This window comes from Trachypithecus francoisi, unplaced genomic scaffold (assembly GCF_009764315.1).
Source record: "Trachypithecus francoisi isolate TF-2019V2 unplaced genomic scaffold, Tfra_2.0 Lachesis_group11, whole genome shotgun sequence".
Classification (NCBI taxonomy): domain Eukaryota; kingdom Metazoa; phylum Chordata; class Mammalia; order Primates; family Cercopithecidae; genus Trachypithecus; species Trachypithecus francoisi.
The window spans coordinates 116,690,423-116,717,186 of NW_022681456.1; the positions used below are offsets into that span (position 1 = coordinate 116,690,423).

The 26,764-nt window shown below is 37.7% G+C and overlaps 2 protein-coding genes across 2 annotated transcripts; one reads left to right on the top strand and one right to left on the bottom strand.

The window, feature by feature from the left end:
* Positions 1-913: 913 nt before the first annotated feature.
* CUNH12orf60 (chromosome unknown C12orf60 homolog) lies at positions 914-26,757 on the bottom strand. The gene is given in 4 exon segments (XM_033222788.1): positions 914-1,747; positions 1,750-1,854; positions 19,851-19,931; positions 26,323-26,757. Coding segments are annotated over 2 exon segments (732 nt in total). The 5' UTR covers positions 1,831-1,854; positions 19,851-19,931; positions 26,323-26,757; the 3' UTR covers positions 914-1,096.
* Positions 16,993-25,806, top strand: SMCO3 (single-pass membrane protein with coiled-coil domains 3). Its single transcript, XM_033222789.1, has 2 exons — positions 16,993-17,081; positions 23,920-25,806. Exon 2 carries the CDS (start codon positions 23,936-23,938, stop codon positions 24,611-24,613), a length of 678 nt encoding a protein of 225 aa, XP_033078680.1. The 5' UTR covers positions 16,993-17,081; positions 23,920-23,935; the 3' UTR covers positions 24,614-25,806.
* Positions 26,758-26,764: the final 7 nt, after the last annotated feature.

Below are 26,764 nucleotides of genomic sequence, written 5' to 3' on the forward strand. Positions count from 1 at the left end.
AACCTATTACAAATAAGCAAGATTTCAGCTTTGCTGTGGAGAGAAAATGAGAGTTAATGTATTGAAACTCATCCTTTTTCCAGGACCTCCCAGCTCTGGTAATGGTCAAAATCCACTTGACCCTCCCTACCAAACATTCTGAAATGCTTACCATTTGTCTGAGGATGGAGAAGGGATTCCTTATTTTAAATGACAATAGTAATTACAATGATGACTTTGGCTTGGAGTTGTCATTGCTTTTCCTATTCTCAACAGAGTTTCTATCAAGGTATCATGTGAAATAGTTAACTTCAAGGCCAATCTTAGGAGTACACACTCATTTACAATGCATGAGAACCAAAGACTTATGGTAGACAAAGAGACTGTCCTATCTCATCTCTTTAAATACAAGCACATCTCAGATATCCTACTTCTGCAAGTGTTTTCTTTGTGAAAATCTTTTCTTTGTGAAAGGCTAGAGTACCTCCATTTTTCCACCTCTAATCTCCTAATCATAAGACCTCGGAAGGAGACAAATGAGAAGGAACTATCTGCTCTAGTCTTACTCACATAAGCAGGAAAAGTCTACTATTGCTCATTCACTGTTCTTATTTACTTATGAATGAATCGTATCTAAAATATTTAGTGATGGCTTCTGATCGTCAAAGTACTGAAGTATATAGAAATTGGTATATGAGTGACAAAAATTGAGTTTATTTTGTTTCCCAGGCCTAGGTTGTCTATCTAATGACAACATTTACAGTTTACCTGGACTTCTCACTGGAAATAGAATAGTTAAGAGTGGGAACTACTTTAGGGTTGTTTTAATTATGCTTTAAGATGAAACATAATATTTAGAAACATCCTCAAATGTAATACCACTTTGTTTTTTTCAACAATATATTCTTCTTAGTGACTGACATTTCAAACAGGCTTTCTGAATTATTTATTTTTATTTTAATAAAGCAAAACTACAGGTAAATGTTCTGCCAGATGACTTTCATGTACTTATGTTCTAATATACCATGTTTGGCACCAAAAGATCTTAGAAACCACTATGAAAAACCGTAAGATTTGAATTAGTTTTCTGACAGAAATGAACAGTTCTGTTGCATCCCTACTTGTCACTGGCTTTCTTAAACACAGAAATATTCATTTCCATAGTCTTTATGGCTTTTTGGAGAATCTCTAAGATTGGTCCCATAGCCTTGACAATTTGTTCCAACAAATCTGCTGCTGACTCTATGGAATTTTTGGAATCCTCAGTTTTTAGTGCATCCTGCAGTTTTTTCAAGGTGTCTGTCATAGTGGTTTTGGAAGAATCTGGACTCCTGGTTCTCTCAGATGTGGTGACATCTGATTGCTCTTTGGTGTCTTCTGTATAGAAGTCACTTAATTGAAGATTCATGATGGGGAATTTCATCAAGTGTGAAAGAGAAGATTCCAAACTCCCAAGGATGTTACTGCTGTTTAGTGCAGAGATGATGACTGGTGTATGGGCACTTTTGAACACTTCTTTAGCTGACTGATGCAACTCCTCTACACTGGTACCCTTCTGAACCATAGAGCACATGGCCATTGCAACCTTGGAACCTAAAGACTCCTTTTGAATTTTGTCAAGTTTTGCATCCACTACAGATTGCATCTCAAAACTTTTGAGCATTTGCTCAAAAAAATCCTTAATGTTACTATTGTTTTTCACAGCCATCAAAAGGATTTGAGTGTTCATACTGCGATTAAACAACTCAGTCAGTGTGTTTGTGACAGAGTGGCAAAATCTTGTACATGAAAGAAGAACATTCTGGCAGCTTGAATCAGTCTCTCTTTATCCTTTTCTGACTCTGAAGACATTTCTTCAACAAAGAAGTTTCAGCACTGCAAAGCAAAGCAGTAATCCAAATGAAAACTAAAAGTCGATTTGGCAACCATAAAAAACTGAAAGTATAGTCTAAATATGAGGATAACTCCTGCCAAGGGCAGAAAAGCTATACAAACATTAAAACAAAAATGATACTTTGCTTCAATAAATAAATAAATAAATAAATAATTAAAACAGAGTAGAATAGGGTTGTATCACTGAATTTATACCACATATCAAATACTGTACGCTGGATCCCAAATATATGGATAGATTCACATACTGAATTACACTCCACTCAAGGATATTACCCTTGATAACTATTCAGTGTAGTGAAAAATATTGGATAAAGCATTACAAATTACATAGAGGGTCTCCGGTTCCAGTTAAGGTAGACTAAGTACACTCCATCCAATCTTTCCTACTGATTACAACTAAAAATCTGAACTGAATATATAAAATCCCTATCAGATAATGCTGAAAGCTAGATGACAAAAGGCCAAGGAAGTAGGGAGTACGGCATTGAAAGGACAACAAAGCAATGAAGCTCTCTTTTTGTTTGAGGGTGGGTGTTTTGTTGTCGTTGTTGTTTGTCTTTTCCTCCTTCCTATATATCCCACCTTGGGCTCTAGGGCCGCCTGGAATTAGAACTGTGAACATGCCCAAACAGGGAGAGCTCCAAAAAAAACCTACTCTGCCTAGCAAATCAGGAGCAGGGGCCTCTGCCGGTAGATCCCTTTTGATCTAGTTGCCGGCAACAAAATGGTAGCCCCCCCGCCCCCCACCGACCTAGCCCTCTGTCTGCCCTCAACTAGTCATGAGCAGGAGGCAGCCCCAAACACTTCTGATTTCAAGCGCTAGGAAGTAACAGCAGTGCCACCCACCCCCATCCCCTACTCCCCACCCCACCCACACACACATCTCACAAGCACAGCAGAGGTCAGTCAGTGCTTTGCCCCTGCCCCTGCCAACTGGCAGTGAAAAGGCTGTCCTTATGGGGTGGACCCCTTTTCACTCTTCCCACTCTACCCTGGGCAGAAGCAACTGTCGTGCAGGGATGTTGGTAGTGACCTTGCAGACTCCTTTCTCTCACTGCTTTGCCCCAAGATGAGAACCAGTTGCAATGGGAAGAGCTGAAACTGTTTTCCAGCCAGAACACCAGGAAAGGGGACCCCTGGGAATCAAACAGTGGGTGGCAGACCACAGAAAGAAGCAAAAATTATAACCAAAAAATAGCACTGTTGGGATTTTCAATGCATGTAGACTCAATGTATATGACAATTACATCATAAAGGAGAGAGGGTAAGGAGACTTATGTAGCTGAAAGACTTCGTGATTTCACTTGAAGTGATAAAATATTAATTCTAAGCAGATTGCATGAAGTGTGGAAGTATATTATAATCTCTAGAGTAGCCACTAAAAACAGAGCAGGAAACAATGGGGCCATGGAAGCAGAGATGGGGGTGATGTGGCCCCACATTCAGGGCTGATGATGGCCACCAGAGCTGGAAGAGGCAAGGAATGGATTCTCCCTCAGAGCCCCCAGAGGGAGCGAGGGCCTGCTTGACTTCAGCCTTCCAGCCTTGAGAACTCTGAGAGGGTACATTTCTGTTGTTTAAAATCACTAAGTTTGTGGTAATTTGTGACAGCAGCCCTAGATACTAATACAGATTTTGGTCAATAGGCAAATTAAAATGAAACTTCACAATTATTTAAGTAACTACTTATACTACTCAAAAGATGGTTTGAAAAGGAAAACAGAGAAATTTTAAAAACAGAACAGAAAAACAGAAAACTAATAATAAATGTTACACTTAATCGAAGCATATCAATAGTTACATTAAATATGCATTTCTAGAACTAATAACTAAGTTTCACAAGGTTGAAAAATACAAGACCAAATGTACAAAATCAATTGTATTTCCATATATTAGCAATAAAATAAAAATCAGAAATTAAAACTAAAACAATGACCTTTACAATATCATTAAAAATATGAAATATTTATAGATAAATCTGACAAGAGAGATGAAATATCTCTACACTTAGAACTGTAAAATATTGCTGAGAAAAATTAAGGAAGACCTAAATAAATAGAAAGATATATATTGTTAATGGACCAAAACACTCAATATTGCTAAGATGTGAGTATTCCTCAAATTAATTTATAAAAACAACACAATTCCAATAAAAAATTCCAGCAGCTTTCCTGATATATATAAAAGACAATAAATGTTCTCTTTTTTTTTTTTTTTCTTTTTTTTTTTTTTATTATACTTTAAGTTCTAGGGTACATGTGCATGACGTTTATATCATGTATAACTCCCCAATGCAATCCCTCCCTCCTCCCCCCTCCCCATGATAGGCCCCAGTGTGTGATGTTCCCCTTCCCCAGTCCAAGTGATCTCATTGTTCAGTTCCCACCTATGAGTGAGAACATGCGGTGTTTGGTTTTCTCTTCTTGTGATAGTTTGCTAAGAATGATGGTTTCCAGCTGCATCCATGTCCCTACAAAGGATGCAAACTCATCCTTTTTGATGGCTGCATAGTATTCCATGGTGTATATGTGCCACATTTTCTTAATCCAGTCTGTCACAGATGGACATTTGGGTTGATTCCAAGTCTTTGCTATTGTGAATAGTGCCGCAATAAACATACGTGTGCATGTGTCTTTGTAGTAGAGTAATTTATAATCCTTGGGTATATACCCAGTAGTGGGATGGCTGGGTCATATGGTACATCTAGTTCTAGATCCTTGAGGAATCGCCATACTGTTTTCCATAATGGTTGAACTAGTTTACAATCCCACCAACAGTGTAAAAGTGTTCCTATTTCTCCACATCCTCTCCAACACCTGTTGTTTCCTGACTTCTTAATGATTGCCATTCTAACTGGTGTGAGATGGTATCTCATTGTGGTTTTGATTTGCATTTCTCTGATGGCGAGTGATGATGAGCATTTTTTCATGTGTCTGTTGGCTGTATGGATGTCTTCTTTTGAGAAATGTCTGTTCATATCCTTTGCCCACTTTTTGATGGGGTTGTTTGTTTTTTTCTTGTATATTTGTTTGAGTTCTTTGTAGATTCTGGATATTAGCCCTTTGTCACATGAGTAGGTTGCAAAAATTTTTTCCCATTCTGTAGGTTGCCTGTTCACTCTGATGGTAGTTTCTTTAGCTGTGCAAAAGCTCTTTAGTTTAATTAGATCCCATGTGTCAATTTTTGCTTTTGCTGCCGTTGCTTTTGGTGTTTTAGACATGAAGTCCTTGCCCATGCCTATGTCCTGAATGGTACTACCTAGATTTTCTTCTAGGGTTTTTATGGTATTAGGTCTAACATTTAAGTCTCTAATCCATCTTGAATTAATTTTCGTATAAGGGGTAAGGAAAGGATCCAGTTTCAGCTTTCTACTTATGGCTAGCCAATTTTCCCAGCACCATTTATTAAATAGGGAATCCTTTCCCCATTTCTTGTTTCTCTCAGGTTTGTCAAAGATCAGATGGCTGTAGATGTGTGGTATTATTTCTGAGGACTCTGTTCTGTTCCATTGGTCTATATCTCTGTTGTGGTACCAGTACCATGCTGTTTTGGTTACTGTAGCCTTGTAGTATAGTTTGAAGTCAGGTAGCGTGACGCCTCCAGCTTTGTCCTTTTGACTTAGGATTGTCTTGGCAATGCGGGCTCTTTTTTGGTTCCATATGAACTTTAAAGCAGTTTTTTCCAATTCTGTGAAGAAAGTCATTGGTAGCTTGATGGGGATGGCATTGAATCTATAAATCACCTTGGGCAGTATGGCCATTTTCACGATATTGATTCTTCCTATCCATGAGCATGGTATGTTCTTCCATTTGTTTGTGTCCTCTTTGATTTCACTGAGCAGTGGTTTGTAGTTCTCCTTGAAGAGGTCCTTTACATCCCTTGTAAGCTGGATTCCTAGGTATTTTATTCTCTTTGAAGCAATTGTGAATGGAAGTTCATTCCTGATTTGGCTCTCTGCTTGTCTGTTACTGGTGTATAAGAATGCTTGTGATTTTTGCACATTAATTTTGTATCCTGAGACTTTGCTGAAGTTGCTTATCAGCTTAAGGAGATTTTGGGCTGAGACCATGGGGTTTTCTAAATATACAATCATGTCATCTGCAAACAGGGACAATTTGAATTCTTCTTTTCCTAACTGGATACCCTTGATTTCTTTCTCTTGCCTGATTGCCCTAGCCAGAACTTCCAACACTATGTTGAATAGGAGTGGTGAGAGAGGGCATCCCTGTCTTGTGCCAGTTTTCAAAGGGAATTTTTCCAGTTTTTGCCCATTCAGTATGATATTAGCTGTGGGTTTGTCATAAATAGCTCTTATTATTTTGAGGTACGTTCCATCAATACCGAATTTATTGAGCATTTTTAGCATAAAGAGCTGTTGAATTTTGTCAAAAGCCTTTTCTGCATCTATTGAGATAATCATGTGGTTCTTGTCTTTGGTTCTGTTTATATGCTGGATTACGTTTATTGATTTGCGAATGTTGAACCAGCCTTGCATCCCAGGGATGAAGCCCACTTGATCATGGTGGATAAGCTTTTTGATGTGCTGCTGAATCCGGTTTGCCAGTATTTTATTGAGGATTTTTGCATCGATGTTCATCAGGGATATTGGTCTAAAATTCTCTTTTTTTGTTGTGTCTCTGCCAGGCTTTGGTATCAGGATGATGTTGGCCTCATAAAAAGAGTTAGGGAGGATTCCCTCTTTTTCTATTGATTGAAATAGTTTCAGAAGGAATGGTACCAGCTCCTCCTTGTACCTCTGGTAGAATTCAGCTGTGAATCCATCTGGTCCTGGACTTTTTTTGGTGGGTAGGCTATTAATTGTTGCCTCAATTTCAGAGCCTGCTATTGGTCTATTCAGGGATTCAACTTCTTCCTGGTTTAGTCTTGGGAGAGTGTAAGTGTCCAGGAAATTATCCATTTCTTCTAGATTTTCTAGTTGATTTGCGTAGAGGCATTTATAGTATTCTCTGATGGTTGTTTGTATTTCTGTGGGGTCGGTGGTGATATCCCCTTTATCATTTTTTATTGCGTCTATTTGATTCTTCTCTCTTTTCTTCTTTATTAGTCTAGCTAGCGGTCTGTCAATTTTGTTGATCTTTTCAAAAAACCAACTCCTGGATTCATTGATTTTTTGGAGGGTTTTTTGTGTCTCTATCTCCTTCAGTTCTGCTCTGATCTTAGTTATTTCTTGCCTTCTGCTAGCTTTTGAATGTGTTTGCTCTTGCCTCTCTAGTTCTTTTAATTGTGATGTTAGAGTGTCAATTTTAGATCTCTCCTGCTTTCTCTTGTGGGCATTTAGTGCTATAAATTTCCCTCTACACACTGCTTTAAATGTGTCCCAGAGATTCTGGTATGTTGTATCTTTGTTCTCATTGGTTTCAAAGAACATCTTTATTTCTGCTTTCATTTCGTTATGTACCCAGTAGTCATTCAGGAGCAGGTTGTTCAGTTTCCATGTAGTTGAGCGGTTTTGATTGAGTTTCTTAGTCCTGAGTTCTAGTTTGATTGCACTGTGGTCTGAGAGACAGTTTGTTATAATTTCAGTTCTTGTACATTTGCTGAGGAGTGCTTTACTTCCAATTATGTGGTCAATTTTGGAATAAGTGCGATGTGGTGCTGAGAAGAATGTATATTCTGTTGATTTGGGGTGGAGAGTTCTATAGATGTCTATTAGGTCCGCTTGGTGCAGAGATGAGTTCAATTCCTGGATATCCTTGTTAACTTTCTGTCTCGTTGATCTGTCTAATGTTGACAGTGGAGTGTTGAAGTCTCCCATTATTATTGTATGGGAGTCTAAGTCTCTTTGTAGGTCTCTAAGGACTTGCTTTATGAATCTGGGTGCTCCTGTATTGGGTGCATAGATATTTAGGAGAGTTAGCTCTTCCTGTTGAATTGATCCCTTTACCATGATGTAATGGCCTTCTTTGTCTCTTTTGATCTTTGATGGTTTAAAGTCTGTTTTATCAGAGACTAGGATTGCAACCCCTGCTTTTTTTTGTTCTCCATTTGCTTGGTAGATCTTCCTCCATCCCTTTATTTTGAGCCTATGTATGTCTCTGCATGTGAGATGGGTCTCCTGAATACAGCAGACTGATGGGTCTTGACTCTTGATCCAGTTTGCCAGTCTGTGTCTTTTAATTGGAGCATTTAGTCCATTGACATTTAAGGTTAATATTGTTATGTGTGAACTTGATCCTGTCATTATGATATTAACTGGTTATTTTGCTCGTTAGTTGATGCAGTTTCTTCCTAGCTTCGATGGTCTTTACATTTTGGCATGTTTTTGCAATGGCTGGTACCGGTTGTTCCTTTCCATGTTTAGGGCTTCCTTCAGGGTCTCTTGTAAGGCAGGCCTGGTGGTGACAAAATCTCTAAGCATTTGCTTATCTGTAAAGAATTTTATTTCTCCTTCACTGATGAAGCTTAGTTTGGCTGGATATGAAATTCTGGGTTGAAAATTCTTTTCTTTAAGAACGTTGAATATTGGCCCCCACTCTCTTCTGGCTTGTAGAGTTTCTGCCGAGAGGTCTGCTGTTATTCTGATGGGCTTCCCTTTGTGGGTAACCCGACCTTTCTCTCTGGCTGCCCTTAAGATTTTTTCTTTCATTTCAACTTTGGTGAATCTGGCAATTATGTGTCTTGGAGTTGCTCTTCTGGAGGAGTATCTTCGTGGCGTTCTCTGTATTTCCTGAATTTGAATGTTGGCCTGCCCTACTAGGTTGGGGAAGTTCTCCTGGATGATATCCTGAAGAGTGTTTTCCAACTTGGTTCCATTTTCCCCCTCACTTTCAGGCACCCCAATCAGACGTAGATTTGGTCTTTTTACATAATCCCATACTTCTTGCAGGCTTTGTTCATTTCTTTTTCTTCTTTTTTCTTTTGGTTTCTCTTCTCGCTTCATTTCATTCATTTGATCCTCAATCGCTGATACTCTTTCTTCCAGTTGATCGAGTCGGTTACCGAAGCTTGTGCATTTGTCACGTATTTCTCGTGTCATGGTTTTCATCTCTGTCATTTCGTTTATGATCTTCTCTGCATTAATTAGTCTAGCTGTCAATTCTTCCACTTTTTTTTCAAGATTTTTAGTTTCTTTGCGCTGGGTACGTAATTCCTCCTTTAGCTCTGAGAGGTTTGATGGACTGAAGCCTTCTTCTCTCATCTCGTCAAAGTCATTCTCTGACCAGCTTTGATCCGTTGCTGGCGATGGGCTGCGCTCCTTTGCAGGGGGAGATGCGCTCTTATTTTTTGAATTTCCAGCTTTTCTGCCCTGCTTCTTCCCCATCTTTGTGGTTTTATCTGTCTCTGGACTTTGATGATGGTGACGTACTGATGGGGTTTTGGTATAGGTGTCCTTCCTGTTTGATAGTTTTCCGTCTGACAGTCAGAAGGAGTGTCTGTTGGTCTGTTAGAGATTGCTTGAGGTCCACTCCAGACCCTGTTTGCCTGGGTATCAGCAGCAGAGGTTGCCGAAGATAGAATATTGCTGAACAGCGAGTGTACCTGTCTGATTCTTTCTTTGGAAGTTTCCTCTCAGGGGTGATGCCACCCTGTGAGGTGTGGGGTATCAGACTGCCCCTAGTGGGGGATGTCTCCCAGCTAGGCTACTCAGGGGTCAGGGACCCACCTGAGCAGGCAGTCTGTCCGTTCTCAGATCTCAACCTCCGCGTTAGGAGATCCACGGCTCTCCCCAAAGCTGTCAGACAGAGTCGTTCGGGTCTGCAGCGGCCCCGCTCTTTCCCCTAATGGACTGCAGCTGTGCGCTGTCCGCAGAGGTAGAGTCTACAGAGACAGGCAGGCTTCCTTGAGCTGCTGTGAGCTCCACCCAGTTCGAGCTTCCCAGCGGCTTTGTTTACCTACTTAAGCCTCAGCAATGGCGGGCGCCCCTCCCCCAGCCTCGCTGCTGCCTTGCGGATAGATCGCCGCAGACGGCTGTGTTAGCAGTGAGGGAGGCTCCGTGGGCGTGGGACCCTCCCGGCCAGGTGTGGGATATATTCTCCTGGTGTGCCTGTTTCCTTAAAGCGCAGTATTGGGGTGGGAGTTACCCGATTTTCCAGGTGTTGTGTGTCTCAGTTCCCCTGGCTAGGAAAGGGATTTCCTTCCCCCTTGCGCTTCCAGGTGAGGCGATGCCTCGCCCTGCTTCAGCTCACGCTGGTCAGGCTGCAGCAGCTGACCAGCACCGATTGTCCGGCACTCCCTAGCGAGATGACCCCAGTACCTCAGTTGAAAATGCAGAAATCACCGGTCTTCTGTGTCGCTCGCGCTGGGAGTTGGAGACTGGAGCTGTTCCTATTCGGCCATCTTGCTCCGCCCCCTAAATGTTCTCTTAATAGAATTAAAATAGAAATCAACAAAGATACACGAAAAACTACAAAATATTATAAATTAACACACCCTTAAATAATCAAAAACGTCACAAAAATATAGAAAATATTTTGAACTGAATGAAAATGAAAATATATCAAAATCTGTGGGATGAAACTAAAGAAGTGCTTAGAGAGAAATCTGTAGATTAAGTGTTTATATTAGAAACGAAGATATAAAATGAATAATTTTAACTTTTATCTTAAGTTAGAAAAGAAGGAGCAAACATTCAAAGTAAGCAAAAGGAAAAAAATAATAAAGAGTAGAAATCAGTGAAATTCAAAACAGAAAAAATAGACAAAATCCAATAAAACTAAAAGGTGTTTCTTTGAAAAGAAAAACCAATAAAATTGTTAAACTTTAAGCCAGATTGACCAAAAAAAAGGAGAACACAAATTACCAACAAAAAGAATGAGATGTCACTACTGACCCTACAGACACAAAAAGGATAAAGAGAGAACACTATAAATAACTCTGTGTGCACAAATTCAACAATCTAAATGAAACAGTCCCATTCCTTCAAAGACATAAGCTATGAAAACTCACCCAAGTAGAAACAGAAAACTTGAATAAACCTATTTTTCTTAAAGAAATTGCATCTGTAGTTAAACACCTTCTAGAAGAGAAAATTCAAGACACAGATGGTTTCAGTGGTAAATTCAAACCATCATTTACAAAAGAATAACAATTCTACACAATATCCTCCAGAAAACAGAAAGGGAGAATATTTCATTTTGGTTTTTTTTTGAGATGGAGTCTCGCTCTGTCCCCCAGGCTGGAGTGCAGTGGCCTGATCCCGGCTCACTGCAAGCTCCGCCTCCCAGGTTCATGCCATTCTCCTGCCTCAGCCTCCCAAGCAGCTGGGACTATAGGCGCCCGCCACCATGCCTGGCTAATTTATTTTTGTATTTTTAGTAGAGACGGGGTTTCACTGTGTTAGCCAGGATGGTCTCAATCTCCTGACCTCGTGATCCAGCCACCTCAGCCTCCCAAAGTGCACAGGAGAATATTTCTCAACTCATTTTATAAGGCTACCATTGTAGAAAAATAAGAAAACTCTAGACCAATATTCCTTAAGAACATACACATAAAAATCCTCAACAAAATATTATCAAATCCAATCCAAAAATGTATAAAAAGAATAATACATTGCACCCAATTTAAGGTGTATCCCAAAAATGTAAGGTTGGTTCAACATTAAAAAATCAAACTAAACAAGAAAAATGACATGATCACATCAGTAGATGCAGAAAAGGCATTTTAAAATATTCAATATCCATTAATAATTAAAATTCTTAGCAAACTAGGAATATAAGAAAACTTCCTTAATCATAGAGGACTCTTACAAAGAACCACAGCTAACATAATAAGAGACTAATTGTTACCCCTCAGGACCGGGAATTAGTCAGATATGTCCACTTTCACCAGTTCTATTTAATATCATACTGGAAATCTTAGAAAGTGATGTAGGACAAGAAAAAAAAATATTCAAATTGAGAAAGAAGAAATAAAACTACCTCTGCTTGTAGACAACATGATATCTACATATAAAATCCCAAGGAATCTACACAAAAGTTCTTAGAGCTATTAGTAATTTTAGCAGATGCAAAGTCAGCATTCAAATATTCATTGTTTTCTATTAACTAGGAATGAACAATAGGGAATCAATCATTTTTATAAGTATCATTTATAACACTCAATAAAATCTTAAATATAAATCTAAAAATATATGTGCATAATCTGTGCACTAAGATTTTTTTTTAAATTCTGAAGTAAAAAAAAAAAAAAAATCAAAGAAAATGTAAATAAATGGAGAGACAAACTCTGTCCATGAATTGAAAGACACTATAAAGCAAAGATGTCAACTCAAACTCTGTCCACGGATTGGAAGACTTACATAGTTAAGATGTCAATTTTTCCCAAATTGCTCCACAGAATTAATGCAATCACAATAAAAATGCCATCAAGATTCTTTAGAGATATAGAACAGTGAATTCTAGAATATATATGTAAATGTAAAGGAGCAAGAATAGACAAAGATTTTTCTAAAGGAACAGTTAGAAGACTCACACAATCTAATATTAACATATACTACAGTAATTGAGACAGTATGGTATTGGTGATACGTAGATGAACCTAACAGAATAGAAAGTCTAAAAAAGACCCACACATGTGGTCAATTGATTTTTTTTTTTTTTTTTTTTTGAGATGGAGTCTTGCTCTGTCACCAGGCTGGAGTGCAGTGGCACGATCTCAGCTCACTGCAACCTCCACCCCTGCTCTCCCGGATTCAAGCGATTCCCCTGCCTCAGCCTCCCAAGTATCTGGGACTACAGGTACGCACCACCACACCTGGCTAATTTTTTTGTATTTTAGTAGAGATGGGCTTTCACCATGTTGGCCTGAATGGTCTCGATCTCCTGACCTCGTGATCTGCCCGCCTTGGCCTCCCAAAGTGCTGGGATTACAGGCATGAGCCACCATGCCTGGCCAGTCAGTTGATTTTTAACGAAGATGCAAAGGCAATTTAATATAGAACGTTTAGGTGTTTTCACCCTAGAAGAAAACGTAGGCAGTACCATTTAGGACATAGGTATGGGCAAAGGCTTCACGACAAAAATGCCAAAAACAATTGAAACAAAAGCCAAAATTGACACACAGGATCTAATTAAACTAAAGAGCTTCTGCACAGCAACAGAAATTATCATCAGAGTGAACAAGCAACTTACAGAATGGGAGAAATTTTTTGCAATCTACCTACCTGATAAAGGTCTAATATCCATAATTTACAGGGAACTTAAACAAATTTACAACCCCATCAAAAAGTGAGCAAACGATATGAACAGACACTTCTCAAAAGAAGACCTCTACAAGACCAACAAATGTATGAAAAAAAAAAAAGCTCAACATCACTGATCATCAGAGAAATACCAGTGAGATACCATCTCACGCCAGTCAGAATGGAGATTATTAAACAGTCAACAATAGATGCTGGCAAGGGTGTGGAGAAATAGGAATGCTTTTACCCTGTTAGTGGGAATGTAAATTAGTTCAACCATTGTGGAAGACAGTATAGCAATTCCTCAAAGATACAGAACCAGAAATACTATTTGACCCATCCGTCCCATTATTGGGTATATACCCAAAGGATTATAAATCACGTTACTATCAAGACACATACACATGTATGTTTACTGCAGCACTATTTACAATAGCAAAGACTTGGAACCAACCCAAATGCCCATCAATGATAGACTGGATAAAGAAAATGTGGCACATATACACCATGGAATACTATGCAGCCATAAAAAGGAATGAGATCATGTCCTTTGCAGGGACATGGATGAAGCTGGAAGCCATCATCCTCAGCAAACTAACACAGGAACAGAAAACCAAACACCGCATGTTCTCACTCATAAGTGCAAGTTGAGCAATGAGAACACATGAACACAGGGAGGGGAACACCACACACCAGGGCCAGTTGGGGAGTAGGGGGCGAGGGGAGGGAACTTAAAGGATGGGTCAACAGGTACAGCAAACCACCATGGCACATGCATACCTATGTAACAAACCTGCACGTTCTGCACATGTATCCTTTTTTTTTTTTTAGAAGAAATAAAGAAAAGCAAAACAAAAAAAGAAATAACAAAAAAAGAAAGTTTAGGGTTTTTCAACGAATGGTGCTGGAAAAGCCTGATACCCATATGCAAAGACATAAACCTTGATTTTATGTCATACCATATACATACATAAATTAACTCAAAATGGGACATGAATATAAAAACATAAAACCATAAAACAGAAGAAAATCTTGTAATTTTTGGTTAGCTGATTAGTCCTTTGATATGTATGATACCAAAAGCATATCCATTAAAGAAAAAATGATAAACTGGCCGGGTATGGTGGCTCATATATTGTTAGATTTATATTTAAGTATTTATATTTAAGTATTTTATTTTAGTGTAATCCCAACAATTTGGGAGACCAAGGCAAGCAGATCACTTAAGGCCAGGAGTTGGAGACCAGCCTGCCCAACATGGCAAAACTCCGTCTCTACTAAAAAATACAAAAATCAGCACACGTCTGTAATCCCAGCTACTTGGGAGGCTGAGACACGAGAATCGCTTGAACCTGGAAGGTGGAGGATGCAGTGAGCCAAGATGGCACCACTGCACTAGAGCCTGGGCAACAGAGTGAGACTCTGTATCAAAAAAGAAAAAAAGAAAAAAGAAAAGAAAAAGAAAATGTAAAGACCTGATCAGCAATTTCAAATGCCGCAAGTATGATAAACATTGTAAATTACTATGTTTACTCATTACAATGTCATTGGCAATGCTAGAAAAGCAATTTTGCAAGAGGCAGAAATATGTGCAGAAGCTAGATTATAAATACTGGAAAATTGATGAAGAAAATGAAGCAGAGGCAATACATGTACACTACCCAATTGGGAAGTCTAACTGTGAAAAGAGAGATAAAGGAGGCTATTGGGTCAAAAAGGTGATTATTTTTAGGTTTGCTTGATTTTTTTTTAAGTGCAACATTCATAAGTGCTGGCAAATTGTTGAAACAATCAAAACTGAATCAGGCAGGTTATTCAGGGTCATGGAATATATGGTTTTTGAGCAGTTTTTTTAGGAAAAGAAGGGAATGAGCTTTAGGATAAAGGGAAAAATAAAGCATTCTAAATAAAAGAAACTATCAAGTGAGAGCTACATGCAGACAAGTTTGGAGATATTATTGCTTTCACTCTCATTTCCCACCACTGTCGATCCAGCAGTGAAACTTGTCAAATCAGCCTTCCTGATTCCCTAAAACCACCCTGACTCCAAGATCTACACTAAGAAAATTTGCCTCCTTCCTACAGTTCAGCTCTGACTATTGATTTGATGTCAATACTGGCTTTAGTAGTCAAGAAAGATTTAAGAAGTTCAAGTTTTCAACCTGAGAAACTGATTGCAGAAAAAAGAAGTTCAAGTTGATTAGGGGGCTCCGTATGAAGTCAATATTGCTTCTAGTTTTTCTCTGATAATTCTTTTGCGTTGTTACTGTTTATCCCTAACTTTGGCAACTCCACTTAGGCTACTAGGGGTAAGAGAGAAAGGAGTGGATGAGTAGGCAATAAATGTTAAGAAGGGTAGAAATAGGAGAGAAACAAACACCTTAGGAACAAGTGGGTTAAATGGTACTCTTCAACAATAGCCTCTTCAGAAACAAAATGTAACTGTTTTAAGATAGGGTAAGAGACAGACATATTTTTTCTAGATACTGTAGGTAATGGGATTGGTGACTCATGCTTTATTGTCCATACTTGCTAATCAAGTTGACACAACGTACCCTTGCTGAAATCCAAACCTCCAAATATTACCCCATAATAAAAAGAATTTTTTAATGGTTCACTATTACCTACAGAATGAAATACAATTTCCTAGCATGACATTTAAGGCTATCTACAAACTGTTTTTAATTTTCCATGACTTACGGTCCCTTAACTGCTCCCACTTACACCCTGTATCACCAGCATGGAGGATTTTGTTCCCTGAAAATGTTCTACAATTTTGCTCTCAGTGTTCCCTCCATCTGTGTTATCTCCTTTATACCACCATCCTCCCCAAACATCTGTTAAAATCCTACTTAACATCCATACCTAGTTCAGATACACTGGCCACAGGTGGGGCCCTGGATACATCAAGGCAAGATGATCCACTGGGACAAAAGTAGAAAAGTGACCCCACTTAGCCCTTCTTTAGGAACACTGGGCAGCATTTTTAGATTTTAAAGTCTCCTGTCTGCCTGTCTGGCATTTTGATTCTGTATCCTGTATCCACCCATTCTCCTCTCCCCTCCACCAGGAGATACTGTTGTTAATATATGAAGAGCTACCATTTCATAAGATTTTGCCACATATCAGCCACTATGGCAATTACTTTATAAACGTTATCCCATTTAAACCTTCTGAAAATCCATAAATTATTAACTAATACTCATATTACACCAATGGGAAAACTTAGAGAGGCTAAGTGACTTTCTTAGGGTTACATGACCAGTAAGTGGTACTTGGAGTACACAAAACCAGGACTGTCTGAGGGTAAAGCCTGCTGTCTTTCACTAAGTTACACTGGGACTGAGTGATTTCCCTGTGACTCAGGTATCTTTGCTGCGGAGGAATTAACGGGTCTGAAGACAGAAGCCGGAAGAAGCAGCAGGGAAGACTCTGATCTGAGCTTTCGGAGAAAAGACTAGAGTTAGACTTTAAGATTTTTATATTGTCAAGACAATTCACCAACATAGGAAGGGAAAGAGTGATAAAGAGGAGAACTCCTAGCTGGAAAGAAAATTTAAAAAAATTGGATGCAAGTAACTGCATTTATATCTCTTGAGAATTTAAATAACCAGCAACAGTTAGAGGTACAAATGCAACAGAAGCTAACAGAAACTTAATATCTGGAATAGCTGACAAGATAAAACCCCAAAATCTGAGAGCTGCAATCACAGCCACCTTCTCTACTGAATTGAATTAGCTCAGTTATATAGCGCTTCTCAAAAATAAAAAGTCCATTAAAGAACAGAAATTTAAAAATAAGTTTTACACACTATTAGTCTTTCAATTTATATAACTTAATACTATATATACTAAGTTTTCATCAATAGGAGATAAAAGAATCCTGAGGTCCAAGCCATGTAGAAATTGTCTACAAACCAGACAGGCAGAGGGACCCAGCAGAGACTAGCAAAGTCTGTAAGTCATCACATTCCACCAGAAATATCCAGATGAAACCAGATGAAAAAGCACTTTAACAATACTCCTAAACAACTGCTGGGACCACAGAACTCAGAAACACAGCAAGGTAAGCAACGTGGATATTTCTATTGATATAATACTCTGTTTCTCAATAGTAGGAGGAATTTGAAACAGCCCGTCAGTCTTGAATCCTAACCATAAATAAAATAAAGTAAAAAAAGCAGCTTTGTTATAAGAGGATCCCATGACACGTTCCTTATGATTTGGAAGGAACCTTCCCTGGCCTTCTCTGAAGACAGCAGAGAAGGAAGAAAATTAACAATTTCTAGGACTAAGTCAGAGTGGACGAGAAGCAGTAAAGACATGAGTTTTAAGAAGGATTAAGGATAAAATGATACCTGTGTGAACGTGTGAAGTTTATATGGATAGTACCATTTCCTTCTATGCCATTAATATTAATATAGGCACTCAGTACCTATCTGCAAAAGAATGAATGTGGAATCTAATACTGGTTAATGTGTAGTACTTATACTGTTTCATAAATTATGTTCTATCTAAATATCTCTGAGCATTTGCTGTGTGTCTCCAAACAGGCTGTTACCATCTTGAGGGCAAGGGACACTGTCTTTTTCAAATGCCTCAAGGCATACAGTAGAGGCTTCACCAGTGAACACTTGATAAATGCTGATGCATGACTTTCACATTCTTCTTTCTGGTCAGAAACATTTTTTAAAAGAATTTAGATCAGAAAGTATATCATCACATCATGAGCAATTTTTGTTTTAATTAAAGGCCACAGTTTTTATTTGAATTAAAGGAGACTCAGAACTAGTTAGAAGCTGTTATTTTCTCCTGAAAAGCTCCTGATTTTACCTATACCCTATTTCCACACTCCCAAATAAGGGAACTGTGCATGATGGCAAAACTCCATTTGGACAGTGAAGAAAAGTGACAGCAAGAAGAAACGTAAAACCTCAGAGAGCACTAATGACTAAACATCAGAGGTTTAGACGGGGTCATGTTTTTCTTTCTTTCTTTTTTAATTGTTAGTATAAGAAAAGTTCAAACATACACAGAAGTAGAGACAATAACATAATAAACTCCCATGTACCCATAACTCAGCTTTAAAAATTATCAAAACAAGGCCAATCTTTTTTCCTCTATAACCCTATCCCACTATTCTTTCCACATGATTTGCGAGCAAATCTCAAAGACCATTTCATTTCATCTTAAACGTTTTCAGTTTGTATTTCCAAACAGGCAATACTTGTTATTTTATTAAATAACAAGTATTTATTTTTTCTTTTCGAAAAAAAAATTTCAAATTACTTCTCTTTTTGAAATTTAACCTTACACTTCGCAAACTAACAATATTTAAGCAGGACTATCTTTGACTTGGAAAGATATCAGCACTATGCTTAGTGTCTGGATGATGGGATCATTCACACCCTAAACCTCAGCAACACACAGCATAGTCAGGCAACAAACTTGCATATGAACCTCCTGAATTTAAAATAAAAATTGTAAAAAATTTATAGCAGGATACCCAGTATCCTACTATAAAAATTTATTTGGGGTAGCACGGTAAAAGCTTTTGGAATGCAGTTTACGATACATATCAAAAGTAATAAAAATTTAATTCCCATTACTTATGCCACTAATTATGTAATTCTTCTAGGTATTTATGCTGAAATAATCCAGATAATGGAGGGAAAAAAATATGTGGGTATCAAAATGCTCATTAGAACATTATTTGTGATAGTGAAACAATTTTGGATTTATTAAACTATGGTGAAGATAGGGAATAGTATATGCAACCAATAAAATATTTTTAAAACTATTAATAGGGTAAAGTGTTAAGTGAATTAAGATGAATTTTACTTATACTATTATAACTTTGAAAAGATATGCATATAAACAAATTTTGAAAAGGAATAACAAAAATCAAAAATAAAATGGAGGTTTATGGGTGTTTTTTCTCCTCTATTTAAAAAAGTTTATATATTACTGGTAATAAGTATATATTAAAAAATTATTTGTTTTACCAAACCATTCACTTTTAATTTCTCCATAATATACCATCTATCAAAGCACAAATCATATATTGCATTATCCATGAAGCTTTCTCTAACCATCTTGATATTAATTTCTAAGTTCACTAGCACTTGACAGTCAACACACTACTGTTATTCACGAAAGTATCCTAAAAAGTTTTATTTGAACATATGACGATCAATACATTTTCATTTTGTAAGGTGGTTCCTTTTCTGAAAAACTAAAACAACTGTATGGTGTCATTAAATAAACCTTAACTTTTAGATACAATTATCAGTATATTTCTACCATATCTCATATGCTCTTTAATTTTAAATGTTGACTTCTCAATTCAAAAATATTGACAAGGTTAGAGGCAGTAAGCATCCATCTCAAGCTAACCTTTGTCTCCATTTTCATTTCTTAAGGTGTGCTGATCAATGGCATCAGCACTTTCAGATGTTTTTGTCATTTTTTAATAAAATAACAAGTCAAAGTTTCCAGGCTTTGTTTTAGCAACAGAACTCTCTCATCAAATAAAATTTTACCCACCCAGATCCCAAATGTGTAGAGCAAGAGAAAGCACAGCTGCTCCAGGCTAGCAAAGGCCCAGGTGAAAAATGGGAGTCCCAGAGACCAAGAGCTCCACCTGCTGGCTAGCAGTTCCCCAGCAGTTGCTCCAGGGCACTACAGAACCCATTTAACGGATAACTACAATAAAATACTCAAATAATAGCATAAACTCTGTACAAAAGTGGATGGTAATTCCCCAAGTGGAATTTTTCACTGACAGAAAGTACCATCATGTGATAATTCAAATTATGTAAAAGTTCAAACTTACCATACAATGGGTGTAACCAGAGCTGGATTAAATATACCACTTGCTGCTGGTGCCACAATCTTTGAAAGTGACAGGTCGTCACTGAAAATGGAGTAAGATGGAGAAAGTATATGGCACAGAACTCCTCTCTGGCACAATATTATGGGTTGTTTGTAAAATATCACCTGAAGCTTGCATGAGTAACAATTCTGACCTTTAAGAAGGGTGACTCCAAATAATTGCAAGGCTTTTGTTTTGCTGAGTGGAGTTATCGCTTTGGGAGTCAGAACTAAATTGTTAAAGGCAATAATGAAAATATTGCACCCTGCCAACTATAGTTCTCCATGTGGTGCCCAACCTCTCCTCAACTGTCAAGCACATATTTAAGAATATCTACTTGAAAGGTTACAAATTGTTAACCTTACTAGACGACTAAATGTCTCCATATGGCCACAGTGCCAATATATTATATATTAAAGTATGGGTTGTTTAAAACAAATTTGCACCAGTCAAATACCAACTATACCTTTAATTTTGTATGATATATTACTTTCAACTTGACATTATAGTTATAAATCTGTCTTAACTTCCTAATTAGATTAGAAATTCCAAAAAAGCAAGGACCATGTCTTTTTCATCTTTGTATGGTTTGCAGAGTGGTGTTGGCATATGACCTTACACGTGGTAAGCACTAACCTATTAGATGAATTGTTAATGAATTAATAATTGCCTTCTTCACTAAGCTCTTCAAACTTCACCTATCCAAAACACAATTCAATGGTTTCACCTTCAATCCCCACCTCTCCTCTTCCTAATTGCCCAGTGCTCCTTATCTCATTTGGGGTGTAGAAATAACCTGGAGCTGTATTCAGAGCTGGAGCTCAGACATACCTGAGCAGGTATGGTGGCAGGCCTGCTGAAGATATGTTAGCACAAGAAAACCCTCCCCACTTCCTACCCTTAGGAAAAAAGCTAGGAAGGTAAGTCTGACTCAGAATAAAAGTCCTTTTTCATTATAAGGGAAACATAATTCTTAGCACATCATAACATTTCTTAGCCAAACTCGTTATTGGAACAAAGTCATGAACTGATATCTAGATCCTACGAAGAAGAGTGTAAGAGTGCAAGTGCAAGAGCATGACTACTTAAAAGGAAGAAAAACAGTAGTTGAAAACATACAGTGTCTTACACTTTGATTTCTAGTAAGACTGAACTTTTCCCACCATTTTATTAGACACTATTTTTTGTACTCTGTTCAGGGTTGTTTGCTCATTTATATATTAGATTGTCACTGCTTTTTAAAAATAATAACAGTACTTTTTTTGCATTTTCCCCAGCTTCTTTTCGGTTCTTTTTACATTGGCCAGCTTTATTAGTCAAATTTTTGCATGTGATTTTTTTTTCATTGGTTTTAGGCTTATAAAGTCCTCCTCCATACAGATATTTGAAAATTATCCATTTTCTTCTAGCTATTATTTTTCTACATGTATGACACTAACAATTTTGTTATTAATTTTTAACCCCAAAGTCTAGCCCATGACTCAAGACCATTTATGGAGTAATAATTTTGATTATTATTGATTTGAGATTCTACAATTTACTATTATTAAATGGATAGAAGAGTCTGCTTTGGGGACTAATTTGTTCCATTAATTCACTGAGTCTTGTTCCTGTACCATACTGTTTACTATTTTGTTTTTATGGTGTTTTAATACTGGGGGGAGAAGAGTTCTATTTTTTTTTCCTGAAAAAAATAAGGCTCACCTGTTCAGTCTTTCAGAAACATTCTACGGTTAATTTGTGAAGTTGTGCTAAAACAATGAGTTAACTGAAAAGGAGCCGACCACTTGGAAGCATTCTGCCTCCCATCCAGGAGGAAGGTTCATTTCTCCATTTGTTTATCTTGAGGTAGATAGAATCACCACCTTTTCTGGAAACTATGCCTTCATATAATGGCATATGATAGCTGCTAGAGATATTTTCAACTTTTTCAGGATAAGAAAACTCCTCTTGCCTAAGTGTCTGAAGAGAAATATAGCTAATTTTCTTCTGTCAGTCAGAAACTAGAGTTTTCACTTCATAATAAGATCTGAAAACTGAGAGTCAAAAAAGACAAACATTTAATGGAAAATTACCAGAAGAAAAAATAAAATTCAAAGTCCAAATCTGTGCTTATCAAATTACAGTTTGCAACCCATTGTGTGTTTAGAGAGTATTTACTGGATCCTCAACAAGCAATTTCTTTAAAAGGAATTGGATTAGAGATTTTCTAAGTATTGTTTTGCGGAAATGTGTGTCTGTTACACGTATGCCTGCCTGTATATATGTGCATGTGTGCTGGATTTGAATCAAGGATAAAAATGAATTTCTGACCATGGTAGTTTATTTTGCCAGGAGGTTCCAGTGCATTTTTCTAAATCTAACAACATACATGGTTATTTATGTTTCTAAACAATTTCAGAAAATTTTTCCCTTTTCCGTTTCTAAATTATATCCATATGATTTGGAGGATAGGTTATTTTCAGGTTTACTTTCTTGAAAGAAAAACATCTTCATTCCTTCATTCCATGCTTCTGAGGTTCCCCTTAAGCAGAATAAGAACTGTGGTGCTAGAAGACATAGGGTCCAAGTTAATTACGATGTTGTTTACTTAAAAAGAGACTGTGCCAGATTCCACATGGATATGGATAGAGAACTCCATTTTTTCTCTCTTTTCTCTCGAGTTTAATTTTTTTAAAAAGTGCCAGCCACATAGAAAAGCTACTCAAAGTATGCATATTGAGTAGCATCGTGCTCTTACTGGCTCAAATTTAGATTTTTCACCCAAATAAACACAGAAGAACATGACTGTTTTCTCTAAATGGTATTGTAGGCCAAAACAATAAACACTGAAGTCTCTTGTCATGTTATTTTATTCATTCTATGATGTACTCTCACTACTTTTTTTTTTTTTTTGAGACAGTCTCGCTGTGTTGCCCAGGCTGGAGTGCAGTGGCACCACCTTGGCTCCCCGCAACCTCCACCTCTGGTTCAAGTGATTCTCCTGCCTCAGTCTGCAGAGTAGCTGGGATTACAGGCGTGCACCACCATGCCCAACTAATTTTTGTATTTATAGTTCCTACCTTCTCCTCACATGAAATTTTAATCCAAAGAGTCTTGAATATATACTCTTATCACAAGAAAAAAAATTTTTAAAGATTCTAGCATGATATATATGTTGCCGTTGGATATCCCTTAGGTTTAGAAAACAAATAACTTGCCTGTAGAGAAATATAAAGTAATTTGAATATTTTAAGCGAAAATAACCAAGTATTGAAACACAAAAAAAAACAGCCCTGTAAATTCAGAGAAATCAGTCGGTAGGTGTGGTCAATGTGATGACTAGGGGTTGGAGAAACTAAGGAGCACTAGTAATCAAGAGCTAAGCATTTCAAATTGGGGTCTGTTTCAAATAAAAGTTATTAAATATTACCTAGAAATAATCATGCTTATTAATAAACAGATACTTGATAAACATGAATATTTCCCACCACCACAAAATCTAATACCTTAATTTATCCATCAAAGGGTTGTATTCTGTTGCCTATATTTTCCATACACTGATTCCAAATTTCATAACAATAACTGTTTTAAAGAACCTGCTGAGGCTGGGCACAGTGACTCATGCCTGTAATCCTAGCACTTTGGGAGGCCAAGGGGGTAGACTGCCTGAGCTCAGGAGTTGGTGACCAGCCTGGGCAACACGGTGAAACCCCGTTTCTACTAAAATACAAAAAACTAGCTGGGACATGGTGTTGTGTGCCTGTAATCCCAGCTACTTGGGAGGCTGAGGCAGGAGAACTGCTAGAACCTGGGAGGCAGAGGTTGCAGTGAGCTGAAATCGTGCCACTGCACTCCAGCCTGGGTAACAGAGTGAGACTCCATCTCTACAAAAAAAAAAAAAAAACTTGTTGAGTGTTCTGAGGAATTCTCCTTACACAGCATCTTGCTTCTTTGCTATGCATGAAGAAAAAGATTTCCTAGTCCCTTCTGCGCAGTTAGCAGACATTTTTTAAGACTTTCAGTAAAAATTAACCATTTTATTTTTCAGCGATCATATTTGAAATATGGCCCAAAGTGACTTCCTCTACCCAGATAACCCAAAGAGGCGGCAAGAAGTAAATCGTCTTCACCAACAGCTCCTTGATTGCTTATCTGACAGCTTCGATGTCACCAATAAGCTGACTGAGGTTCTAAATACACACTTGGGGTGCAGGCTGGCCTCCATTGAGATGAAAAGAGATGGGACCATCAAAGAAAACTGTGATATCATCATCCAAGCCATTAGGAAAATCCAAAAGGAATTGCAAAAGGTTGATGAAGCACTAAAAGACAAGCTAGAGCCAACCCTCTATAGAAAACTTCAGGATGTTAAGGAAAGGGAAACAGAGAAAATTGCAATAGTGCAAAAGGTTATTTCGGTCATCCTGGGAGAAGCTACATCTGCAGCCAGTGCAGTCGCTGTTAAACTTGTGGGCTCAAATATCACAACTGGCATAATTAACAAGTTGGTCACTGTGTTAGCTCAAATTGGTGCTTCTCTCCTTGGTAGTATTGGAGTTGCTGTTCTTGGCCTTGGCATAGATATGATTGTCCGTGCCATCCTGGGAGCAGTGGAAAAAACACAGCTTCAAGCAGCCATCAAAAGTTATGAGGAGCATCTGGTGGAATTCAAGTCAGCCTCAGAAAAATATAATCATGCCATTACTGAGATCACCAATACAGTGAAACACCAAATGAAATGAACAGCCATCTTATTTGCCACTGAAGTGTTTTTCTGCTTCCTTTTCAGTAACAGTGTTTGCTTCCTTGAACCTAATCAGGTTCATTTTCTATAGGCTTCCAATATGGACTTAAATAGGATAAACAATTTGGAGAGGGAAAATGGGGATGCCAAGACTAGATGACTAGATGAGTTTAAAGCCAATGCCTGGATGAGTTGGTACTAGACGCTATGAGGTAAAAAAATTACCTCCCTGGATGTTTTCACACCCTGCTCTACCAGATCAACATTGGGGTACATGCTATCATAGAGTAGCAAGTATAGAGGTTACTTTTTCCTTTTCTGATTTCATTAAAATTCTTAAATTTTACATTGACTGCAGAGACTTTCATTTCTACCACCAGCTTCAAACCGGCTTCAAACATCATTTAGTTATAAGGGGACATACTTAGTAACTTCTGCCTAGACACAAACCCTAGGCCTTCGAATGAGACAGAAATACTATCATATTTTTGACCATCAGAGTAAATCTGTTTTTCGTAAACTACAAGAGACTGAAAAATTATTTGTAACAATTTGCTTCAATTAGGACAGGAAGCAGATCTGTAAAAGTCTACTAATTACAAAATGTAAACCGGATGGATTTGAAAATGGTAAAAATCAAAACTAAAAACATCAAGGTCCTGTTTCTGTAACTGCAACCAACCCTGAACAACTGTGATGATTAAATATCGCTCAAGCGAATGTTCAAACACTGAAACATTTAAAAGATAAGCAAGCAAAACACAGCTACATATGAATAAAATGCATTTAGGATGCAGAATAGAAGGTCACTACTCTTAAAGCATTTGTCATTTAAAGGAAAGTCATAATTTATTATGTTTTCAGAAAAATCAATATAATTTCATTTTCAACACTAGCAAAAAGGAGGCAGCTGCCTTTGCTACATGATGCATTAGGTGGGCCATTTCACTCATTACTTGATTTTAGAAAACGCCAAAGGCTATGGAGGCCTATTAATGGTTCAGCTGAATCTCTGCAAATGTGTTTGTTTTCTAAATCCTTTGCCAGTAAGTAATTCCCATGAGGACTCTTTTAGTCTATACTGACAAAATTATTAATATGCTGTTGATGCCAGACTGCGTTTGTTATAGTTGATTCTCCCATCCAAGTACAAGAAATGTATTGAAATAAAAACTGCTCAGCCTATCTTAATAATATTAGCTACAGGAAAAATTTTAGCTACATGAAAGACTTTAATATTTCCAACATACAGTTTGTTTTCTCTTTCTCTTCTCGCATTGTTTTTCAAAACGAGTTGCAAAACTATGACCACTAATATGGTGTTAGGAAAGAAAAAAAAAAAAAACAAGTTGCAAAACATTACAACTTAGTTCATCCTCAAAATTCAAGATTATTTTCTTTTTTATGTATTACCTGGTTTATCAGCTTTAACCTACCAGATCTTGTCATTGCTTTCCGACACTCAAATTCAGTCTAAATTCAAATCAAGAATTTCCTAACACAAAGGTAAGTTTAGGTATAGGACCGATCTTATTACCTTCAAGGGCAGTTTAAAGATTCTGCCAAAAATTAGTATGTATCTCCAACAATATTTTGAAATATTTATAACTGGTGGTAAGAATGGCCTTCCTACAAGGGATAGTCAGGTTAGGATTAGAAAGAACCAACCGTATCCTCTAAGATAGTTTTTTAAATGTTTAAACTTACCTTTAAGGGAAATAAGTGGGGGCTGACTCAGGGAAAGAGGGTATAGAAGTTAAGGAAAGGGCGAAGGCTAGAGTTAAGTGAATAATCCCGTACGTAGAGTGACATCATAGAGGACTTTTGGTTGGTGAATAGACCAGTCGGGAATACAGCCAATATGTATCAACCTTGCCACTCATAAACTTAAAACCGACTGCATATGTATCCCCGTATTTCTTCTTCAGAACACTAATAAATAATAAATCACCGCCCGTATAAGCAATTTGCGACTCTAATACGGGTGCTGATTTATTTGTTCAGGTGGTCTACAAATGTTCTGTTCTGCGCGTCTATAAAATTTCCACACGTACCAGGCGCCCACAGGGGATAATCTGATGCTTACAAAGCGGATTAAACTCAGTAGCAAATGTTATCTGAGTATTCGTTTACAAACGGAGACACCCCT